Genomic DNA, 11,382 nt, shown 5'->3' on the forward strand with positions numbered 1-11,382 from the left:
ATTAGGGTTGATTCCAAGTCTTTGCTATTGTGAATAGTGCTGCAATAAACATACCTGTGCATGAGTCTTTATAGCAGCATAATTTATAATCCTTTGGGTATATACCCAGTAATGGGATGGCTGGGTCATATGGTACATCTAGTTCTAGATCCTTGAGGAATTGCCACACTGTTTTCCGTAATGGTTGAACTAGTTTACAATCCCACCAACAGTGTAAAAGTGTTCCTATTTCTCCACATCCTCTCCAGCACCTATTGTTTCCTGACTTTTTAATGATCGCCATTCTAACTGGTGTGAGATGGTATTTCATTGTGGCTTGGATTTGCATTTCTCTGATGTCCAGTGATGATGAGCATTTTTTCATGTGTCTGTTGGCTGTATGAATGTCTTCTTTTGAGAAATGTCTGTTCATATCCTTTGCCCACTTTTTGATGGGGTTGTTTGTTTTTTTCTTGTAAATTTGTTGGAGTTCTTTGTAGGTTCTGGATATTAGCCCTTTGTCAGATGAGTAGATTGCAAAAATTTTCTCCCATTCTGTAGGTTGCCTGTTCACTCTGATGGTAGTTTCTTTTGCTGTGCAGAAGCTCTTTAGTTTAATGAGATCCCATTTGTCAATTTTGGCTTTTGCTGCCATTGCTTTTGGTGTTTTAGACATGAAGTCTTTGCCCATGCCTATGTCCTGAATGGTACTACCTAGGTTTTCCTCTAGGATTTTTATGGTATTAGGTCTAACATTTAAGTCTCTAATCCATCTTGAATTAATTTTCGTATAAGGCGTAAGGAAAGGATCCAGTTTCAGCTTTCTACTTATGGCTAGCCCATTTTCCCAGCACCATTTATTAAATAGGGAATCCTTTCCCCATTTCTTGTTTCTCTCAGGTTTGTCAAAGATCAGATGGCTGTAGATGTGTGGTATTATTTCTGAAGACTCTGTTCTGTTCCATTGGTCTATATCTCTGTTTTGGTACCAGTACCATGCTGTTTTGGTTACTGTAGCCTTGTAGTATAGTTTGAAGTCAGGTAGCGTGATGCCTCCAGCTTTGTTCTTTTGACTTAGGATTGTCTTGGAGATGCGGGCTCTTTTTTGGTTCCATATGAACTTTAAAGCAGTTTTTTCCAATTCTGTGAAGAAAGTCATTGGTAGCTTGATGGGGATGGCATTGAATCTATAAATTACCTTGGGCAGTATGGCCATTTCCACGATATTGATTCTTCCTATCCATGAGCATGGTATGTTCTTCCATTTGTTTGTGTCCTCTTTTATTTCACTGAGCAGTGGTTTGTAGTTCTCCTTGAAGAGGTCCTTTACATCCCTTGTCAGTTGGATTCCTAGGTATTTTATTCTCTTTGAAGCAATTGTGAATGGAAGTTCATTCCTGATTTGGCTCTCTGTTTGTCTGTTACTGGTGTATAAGAATGCTTGTGATTTTTGCACATTAACTTTGTATCCTGAGACTTTGCTGAAGTTGCTTATCAGCTTAAGGAGATTTTGGGCAAGGACAATGGGGTTTTCTAAATATACAGTCATGTCATCTGCAAACAGGGACAATTGGACTTCTTCTTTTCCTAACTGAATACCCTTGATTTCTTTCTCTTGCCTAATTGCCTAGCCAGAACTTCCAACACTATGTTGAATAGGAGTGGTCAGAGTGGGCATCCCTGTCTTGTCCCAGTTTTCAAAGGGAATGCTTCCAGTTTTTGCCCATTCAGTATGATATTGGCTGTGGGTTTGTCATAAATAGCTCCTATTATTTTGAGGTACGTTCCATCAATACCGAAATTATTGAGCGTTTTTAGCATGAAGGGCTGTTGAATTTTGTCAAAAGCCTTTTCTGCATCTATTGAGATAATCATGTGGTTCTTGTCTTTGGTTCTCTTTATATGCTGGATTATGTTTATTGATTTGCGAATGTTGAACCAGCCTTGCATCCCAGGGATGAAGCCCACTTGATCATGGTGGATAAGCTTTTTGATGTGTTGCTGAATCCGGTTTGCCAGTATTTTATTGAGGATTTTTGCATCGATGTTCATCAGGGATATTGGTCTAAAATTGTCTTTTTTTGTTGTGTCTCTGCCAGGCTTTGGTATCAGGATGATGTTGGCCTCATAAAATGAGTTAGGGAGGATTCCCTCTTTTTCTACTGATTGGAATAGTTTCAGAAGGAATGGTACCAACTCCTCCTTGTACCTCTGGTAGAATTCAGCTGTGAATCCATCTGGTCCTGGACTTTTTTTGGTTGGTAGGCTATTAATTATTGCCTCAATTTCAGAGCCTGCTATTGGTCTATTCAGGGATTCAACTTCTTCCTGGTTTAGTCTTGGAAGAGTGTAAGTGTCCAGGAAATTATCCATTTCTTCTAGATTTTCCAGTTTATTTGCATAGAGGTGTTTATAGTATTCTCTGATGGTAGTTTGTATTTCTGTGGGGTCGGTGGTGATATCCCCTTTTTCATTTTTAATTGCGTCGATTTGATTCTTCTCTCTTTTCTTCTTTATTAGTCTTGCTAGTGGTCTGTCAATTTTGTTGATCTTTTCAAAAAACCAACTCCTGGATTCATTGATTTTTTGGAGGGTTTTTTGTGTCTCAATCTCCTTCAGTTCTGCTCTGATCTTAGTTATTTCTAGCCTTCTGCTAGCTTTCGAATGTGTTTGCTCTTGCTTCTCTAGTTCTTTTAATTGCGATGTTAGAGTGTCAGTTTTAGATCTTTCCTGCTTTCTCTTGTGGGCATTTAGTGCTATAAATTTCCCTCTACACACTGCTTTAAATGTGTCCCAGAGATTCTGGTATGTTGTATCTTTGTTCTCATTGGTTTCAAAGAACATCTTTATTTCTGCCTTCATTTCGTGATGTACCCAGTAGTCATTCAGGAGCAGGTTGTTCAGTTTCCATGTAGTTGAGTGGTTTTGATTGAGTTTCTTAGTCCTGAGTTCTAGTTTCATTGCACTGTGGTCTGAGACACAGTTTGTTGTAATTTCTGTTCTTGTACATTTGCTGAGGAGTGCTTTACTTCCAATTACATGGTCAATTTTGGAGTATGTACGATGTGGTGCTGAGAAGAATGTATATTCTGTTGATTTGGGGTGGAGAGTTCTATAGATGTCTATTAGGTCTGCTTGCTGCAGAGATGAGTTCAATTCCTGGATATCCTTGTTAACTTTCTGTCTTGTTGATCTGTCTAATGTTGACAGTGGAGTGTTGAAGTCTCCCATTATTATTGTATGGGAGTCTAAGTCTCTTTGTAAGTCTCTAAGGACTTGCTTTATGAATCTGGGTGCTCCTGTATTGGGTGCATATGTATTTAGGATAGTTAGCTCTTCCTGTTGCATTGATCCCTTTACCATTATGTAATGGCCTTCTTTGTCTCTTTTGATCTTTGATGGTTTAAAGTCTGTTTTATCAGAGACTAGTATTGCAACCCCCGCTTTTTTTTGTTCTCCATTTGCTTGGTAAATCTTCCTCCATCCCTTTATTTTGAGCCTATGTATGTCTCTGCGTGTGAGATGGGTCTCCTGAATACAGAAGACTGATGGGTCTTGACTCTTTATCCAGTTTGCCAGTCTGTGTCTTTTCATTGGAGCATTTAGTCCATTTACATTTAAGGTTAAGATTGTTATGTGTGAACTTGATCCTGCCATTATGATATTAACTGGTTATTTTGCTCGTTAGTTGATGCAGTTTCTTCCTAGCCTCGATGGTCTTTACATTTTGGCATGTTTTTGCAATGGCTGGTACCGGTTGTTCCTTTCCATGTTGAGTGCTTCCTTCAGGGTCTCTTGTAAGGCAGGCCTGGTGGTGACAAAATCTCTAAGCATTTGCTTATCTGTAAAGGATTTTATTTCTCCTTCACTTATGAAACTTAGTTTGGCTGGATATGAAATTCTGGGTTTAAAATTCTTTTCTTTAAGAATGTTGAATATTGGCCCCCACTCTCTTCTGGCTTGTAGAGTTTCTGCCAAGAGATCTGCTGTTAGTCTGATGGGCTTCCCTTTGTGGGTAACCCGACCTTTCTCTCTGGCTGCCCTTAAGATTTTTTCCTTCATTTCAACTTTTGTGAATCTGGCAATTATGTGTCTTGGAGTTGCTCTTCTCGAGGAGTATCTTTGTGGCGTTCTCTGTATTTCCTGGATTTGAATGTTGGCTTGCCCTACTAGGTTGGGGAAATTCTCCTGGATGATATCCTGAAGAGTATTTTCCAACTTGGTTCCATTTTCCCCCTCACTTTCAGGCACCCCAATCAGATGTAGATTTGGTCTTTTTACATAATCCCATACTTCTTGCAGGCTTTGTTCATTTCTTTTTCTTCTTTTTTCTTTTGGTTTCTCTTCTTGCTTCATTTCACTCATTTGATCCTCAATCGCTGATACTCTTTCTTCCAGTTGATCGAGTCGGTTACTGAAGCTTGTGCATTTGTCACGTATTTCTCGTGTCATGGTTTTCATCTCTTTCATTTCGTTTAGGACCTTCTCTGCATTAATTACTCTAGCCATCAATTCTTCCACTTTTTTTTCAAGACTTTTAGTTTCTTTGCGCTGGGTACGTAAATCCTCCTTTAGCTCTGAGAAATTTGATGGACTGAAGCCTTCTTCTCTCATCTCGTCAAAGTTATTCTCCGTCCAGCTTTGATACGTTGCTGGCGATGAGCTGCGCTCCTTTGCCGGGGGGGATGCGCTCTTATTTTTTGAATTTCCAGCTTTTCTGCCCTGCTTTTTCCCCATCTTTGTGGTTTTATCTGCCTCTGGTCTTTGATGATGGTGATGTACTGATGGGGTTTTGGTTTAGGTGTCCTTCCTGTTTGATAGTTTTCCTTCTAACAGTCAGGACCCTCAGCTGTAGGTCTGTTGGAGATTGCTTGAGGTCCACTCCAGACCCTGTTTGCCTGGGTATCAGCAGCAGAGGCTGCAGAAGATAGAATATTTCTGAACAGCGAGTGTACCTGTCTGATTCTTGCTTTGGAAGCTTCCTCTCAGGGGTGTACTCCACCCTGTGAGGTGTGGGGTGTCAGACTGCCCCTAGTGGGGGATGTCTCCCAGTTAGGCTACTCAGGGGTCAGGGACCCGCTTGAGCAGGGAGTCTGTCCCTTCTCAGATCTCAACCTCCGTGTTGGGAGATCCACTGCTCTCTTCAAAGCTGTCAGACAGAGTCGTTTGCGTCTGCAGAGGTTTCTGCCGCTTTTGTTGTTATCTGTGCCCTGTCCCCAGAGGTGGAGTCTACAGAGACAGGCAGGTTTCCTTGAGCTGCTGTGAGCTCCACCCAGTTCGAGCTTCCCAGCAGCTTTGTTTACCTACTTAAGCCTCAGCAATGGCGGGCGCCCCTCCCCCAGCCTCGCTGCTGCCTTGCTGGTAGATCACAGACTGCTGTGCTAGCAATGAGGGAGGTTCCGTGGGTGTGGGACCCTCCCGGCCAGGTGTGGGATATGATCTCCTGGTGTGCCTGTTTGCTTAAAGCGCAGTATTGGGGTGGGAGTTACCCGATTTTCCAGGTGTTGTGTGTCTCAGTTCCCCTGGCTAGGAAAAGGGATTCCCTTCCCCCTTGCGCTTCCCAGGTGAGGCGATGCCTCGCCCTGCTTCAGCTCTCGCTGGTCGGGCTGCAGCAGCTGACAAGCACCAATCGTCTGGCACTCCCCAGTGAGATGAACCCAGTACCTCAGTTGAAAATGCAGAAATCACCGGTCTTCTGTGTCCCTCGCGCTGGGAGTTGGAGACTGGAGCTGTTCCTATTCGGCCATCTTGCTCCGCCCCCAAAGTTGCATACTTGGTATTACCTTGTCAATGCCTGTATCAGTGAGACAACTTATATCTACCAGTTTTCACCCTTAATTCAGAAATCCCTCCTACTCTATATCATGGAGACTCTTCTTTTATAGAGTATATTCCTTGGATTATCTGATTTCCTAGGTGACTTATTGATATGTCTACCTCTAACAGCTACATTTTTTCATTGATCGTATGTGTAAACCATAAAAATCTCATTTTTATTCAGGTATCTTTCTTTTAAAAATAAATCCTGGAGAGTGGAGAGGAGGTATAGCAAAATGGCAGAATAGAAGACTCTACTGATCATCCGCCAACAAGGACACCAATTTAATATCTATCTACACAGAAAAAACACCTTCATAAGAACCAAAACCCAGGAGAGCACTCATAGTACCTGGTTTTAACTTCATATTGCGGAAAGAGGCGTTGAAAACATAGGAAAAAACAGTCCTGAATCGCCAACACCACTCTTTCCCAACTCCCTGGCAGCAGCAACCAGGGAGGTGCAGAGAATATCTTTAGTCCCTGGGGGAGGAAGAGCACAGCAATTGTAAGGCCTTAAACTCAATGCCGTCCTATTAGAAGAGAAAGAAAAAATAGACCAAACTCAGCTAACTCCAACCCACAGAGGGAGCATTTAAAACAGCCTTAGCAAGAGGGAAATCGTACCACAAACCTCAACACAGAGGGCTAAATTGCTCTGGGTTTCTAGGTAATAAATTGAAAGGCAATCTAGGTCATAAGGACTGCAGCTTTTAGGTGAGTCCTCTTGCTAAACTAGGGCAAGAGACAGTGGACTGTGCGGAGCGTGCAACCTCCTGAAATACCAGCTGGGTTGGCGAAGGGAATGCTGGCAACACACCTTCCCTAACCCCAGGTGGCCTAGTTCAGGGCTTCAAAATAGACCCTTTGCTTTCACTTGAAGAGTGGAGCAGGAAATGTGGGGAGGACTTCGTCTTGCATTTTAGATACCAACTCAGCCACAGTAGGATGGGGCACCAGTCAGAGCTGGGAGGCCCCTCTTTTAAGAGCTAATCCTGAATGACATTTCTAGACATACCCTGGGCCAGAAAAGAACACACTGACTTGAAGGAAAGGACCTAGTCCTAACAGCATGTATTGTCTCTTAACTGAAGAGCCCTTATGCTCTGAATAACCAGCAGCAAATCCAGGTGCTATGTTGAGGGCACTGGGTGAGCCTCTGAGACTTAGATCAATATCTAAGTACAAGAAGGTTATAGAACACCATTCAGATTTAACCCAGTCAAAACTACCTCAAGGCATATAATAATCAAATTCACAAACATAAATGATAATAGAAAGAATCCTAAGAGCAGCAAGAGAAAGAAAACAAACAACATACAACAGAGCTCCAATATGTCTGGCAGCAGACTTTTCAGGGGAAAGCTTACAGGTCAGGAGAGAATGGCATGACATTTTTAAAGTGCTGAAGAAAAAAAACAAAAACAAAAAACCTTTACCCTAGAACAATAAATCTGGTGAAAATATCCTTCAAACATGAAGGAGAAATAAGAACTTTCACAGACAAACAAAAGCTGAGGGTTTTCATTAATAACGGAATTGTCCTACAAGAAATGCTAAAGACAGTACTTGAATCAGAAATAAAATGGGATTAGTGAGTAATACATAATCTCCTGAAGGTATAAAACTAATTGGCAATAGTAAGTACACAGAAAAAATAGAATATGATAACACTGTAATTTTGGTGTATAAACTACTTTTATCCTAAGTAGAAAGACTATATGATGAGCCAATCAAAAATAATAACTATAACAACTTTTCAATATATAATAGTACAATAAGATATAAACAGAAACAACAAAAAGTTAAAAAGCAGGGGAACAAAATTAAGGGATAAATTTTTTATTAGTTTTCTTTTTGCTTCTCCATTTATGCAGTGTTACGTTGTTATCACACTAAAATAATGGCTTCCATAATAGTGTTTGCAAGCCTCATGGTAACCTCAAACCAAAAAACGTACAACAGATATACAAAAAGTAAAAAGCAAGGAGCTAAATTATATCACCAGAGAAAATCACCATCACTAAAGGAAGACAGGAAAGAAACAAAGAAGGAAAAGAAGTCTGCAAAACAACCAGAATAAGTGGCAAAATGGCAAGAGTAAGTCCTTACTTATCAATAATAACATCTAATGTAAATGAACTAAACTCTTCAATCAAAAGACATAGAATGGCTGAATCGATTTTAAAAAAACAAGACCTATTGATCTGTTGCCTGAAAGAAATATACTTCACCCATAAAGAGATGCATAGACTGAAAATTAAAGGAATAGAAAAAGATATTCCGTGCCAATGGAAACCAAAAAAGAGCAGAAGTATCTATACTTATATTAAAATATGTTTCAAAACTAAAACTGTAAGAAGATACAAAGAATGTCATTATATAATGATAAAGGGTTCAATTCAGCAAGATGATATACAAATTTTAAATATATATGAAGCCAACACTAGAGCACCCAGATCTGTAAAGTAAATATTATTAAGCTAAAATGAGAGATAGGCCCCAATAAAATCATAGCTGGAAACTCCACCACTTCACTTTCAGCATTGGACAGATTTTCCAGACAGAAAATCAACAAAGAAACATTGGAATTAATTTAGACTATAGACCAAATGGATCTAATAGATGTTTACAGAACATCTCATCCAATGGCTGCAGAATACATAATCTTTTCCTCTGTACATGGATCATTCTCAAGGATAGATCATATGTTGGGTTACCAAACAAATCTTAAAACAGTCAACGAGCTGAGATAATATCAAGCATCTTCTCTGAATACAATGGAATAAAACTAGAAACTAATAATAAGAGGAATTTTTGAAACTATACAAGTACATGAAAATTAAACTATTTGATCCTGAATGAGCAGTAGGTAAATGAAGAAATTAGGAAAACAATTGAAACAATAATTGAAACAAATGATAATGGAAACACAACATACTAAAACCTATGGGATGCAGCAAAAGCAGTACTAAGAGGAAAGTTTATAGATATAAGTGCCTACATCATAAAAGAGGAAAAACTTGAAATAAACAATCTAACAATACATCTTAAAGAATGAGAAAAGCAAGACAAAACAAACCTAAAATTAGCTGAAGAAAAGAAATAATAGGTTCAGGGTAGAAATAAGTAAAATCGAAATGAAGAAAACACTACAAAAGATCAATGAAACAACAAGGTGGTTTTTTGAAAAGTTAAATGAAATTTACAAATCTTCAGCCAAAGAAAAAATAAAGACAGGATACAAATGAATACAATAATAAATGAAAAAGCAGACATTATACCTCATACTGTGAAAATACAAATAATTATTAGGGGCTACTATGAGTATCCATGTGCCAATATATTGGAAAATATAGAAGAAATGGAGAAATTCCTAGACACATACAAATTTTAAATTTTATCCCAATACATCTAACATAGAAGGAGGTTGACAGCCTTTAAAGAAATATTCCTGAATTAAATAATCAACTGAAATGACAAAAACAGAATTTCAAATATTTTAAAATGTGGGGGGAAATAGGTATATTTAATGTTTTTGAAAGTATGAAGCTTTTCTTAATACTAATAACCAATCTCTTAGTAAGCTGTTTGAAGTATTTTGGAATTATGTTAGATTTTTTAAGATGAAATACACAGAAGTATACATACAGAATACATTAGAATGAACTTAAACTTAAAATCATTGATGTTGTTAAAGCCAACAGATTTGGTAACATCCTAACGTTATCACTTTGCATAAACAAGTTAATATCTTTCCTGCTTTCTGTGAGAGGACACAAATATTTAAAATATGTATCACACACTGGGCTACTCTAGATTTTATATTATCCAGAGACGTATTTTGTTGGACCAGCTTAGTGTTTGTTTGAATAAGTTACAAACAATTATCTATTAAGAGATTTTGCATAAAAATCTGAATTTTAAATATATTTTTACAATCAGAAGATTTTACCACATTGGTCTGCATTCTTATGTGGCAATAATTGCAGGCTCCAAGGGCAGCTATTCACTTTAGGAAGTGCAAGTACTGTCCAGAACCTAACCTACCCATACACCTGACACATTCATGTACTTGACTGACCACTGTAGACATTTCCATTATGATCCTGTAATAAAGTGTTTAATACACATCAAGATACTTGCTGCTTTTAGACCACATTGAGAAACTCACTGCTTTCCTTTCTCTTTCAAGGTTGGCAGTGAGAGGGCTTTGGGAAAATTCCACCTGACATATAAAGAATAGGCATTAAGGGATCAGGTACAATCTTTTTAGTAGATCTGAGGGATTCCCACCCCCCTGTGTGTGTGTGTGTGTGTGTGTGTCTGTTTGTCTGTCTGTATTTCATAAGACTTTTAGTAGTCATTGGAATCATAAATAGGTGCAGACTCGGGGTAAAATAAGTCTAGGCACAAGGTAGTTTCTAGTCTTCTAATCTGATTCAATGTAGCTCACACAAGCTTTTGAAAACTATCTTCAAGTTGTAGGGAGTGTTTAGTCTGGAATCTGCCTCCATATTTGTATAAAGAGTACATAGGTAATGGCAGAACAAGATTCACAATTCTTTATCCAAGCCAAATTTCATCATTCTGGTGCAATGTAAAGTTGGTCAATTTGTGTAGATATATGCACATAAGACTCATAAGTGTGACTGATGGTGATAATTCAGAATTATTTATTGTTAATATCCACTTCATCTGAATTATAAATCCCTATAATGAAGAATATTGAAGAAGATACCTGGTTCTGTCAATTTTTCTCAAGAGAATAGTAAATTTGGTAGGAAAATAACATAGTGCTTACAAGTAGACTACAACAGCATTTTCATCTGAGACAATGAATAAGTAAATATGCTTTATACTAAAACAAAAAAGAAGTATGAGAAATTCCTGGGGCAGAAAATTTAAGAAAGTGACAGTTGAGATAATTTAACTTCAAAAGGGGAAGAAAACTGGCATAATATATGCCAGCCACTTTACATGAGACATCTCATTTAATCATCACAACGTATCTGGGAGGAAAGTATCATCACCCTTTTAGAGATGCACACAGAAATTAAGTGATGGACCCATGGTCATCAAGCCATTACATTAAACAAATGAAATGCAAATATTTAATTACCTGACTCTTGAATATATTCTTTATCCAGTATAGTATGATGGAGCAAGCAATAAAGTGGCATTATCCAGAGAGAGTTTTCCTATAAATGAGTAAATTAAGGAATTGCCATATGTGAATGAATGAAATTTTCTCTAATGTATGTAACAATGAACAATATTTGTAGTCTTAAAAATTCACTGAATAAACTTGAGTTTTGCTTATATACTCCAAAATTTTTCAACTTACAGAAGAGAAAATGGGTAAATTTCTGCTTACCTAAGACTCAGAAAAGAAGCCAAGTACTCTGGTCGTTGGTAACAGTTATTGCAGCACTATTCACAATAGCAAAGACTTGGAATCAACCCTAATGTCCATCAGTGACAGATTGGATTAAGAAAATGTGGCACATATACACCATGGAATACTATGCAGCCATAAAAAAGGATGAGTTTGTGTCCTTTGTAGGGACATGGATGCAGCTGGAA

At 38.3% G+C, this 11,382-nt stretch overlaps 1 gene segment (V, D, J or C); it reads right to left on the reverse strand.

Moving 5' to 3' along the window:
- LOC112604943 overlaps window positions 1-11,382 on the reverse strand; it is a 315,492-nt gene that overhangs the window by 295,466 nt on the left and 8,644 nt on the right. The window contains 1 exon segment of the V gene segment in view: window positions 8,460-8,464. Coding sequence covers window positions 8,460-8,464 — 5 coding nt within the window.

Source organism: Theropithecus gelada, chromosome 13 (assembly GCF_003255815.1).
Source record: "Theropithecus gelada isolate Dixy chromosome 13, Tgel_1.0, whole genome shotgun sequence".
Taxonomy (NCBI): domain Eukaryota; kingdom Metazoa; phylum Chordata; class Mammalia; order Primates; family Cercopithecidae; genus Theropithecus; species Theropithecus gelada.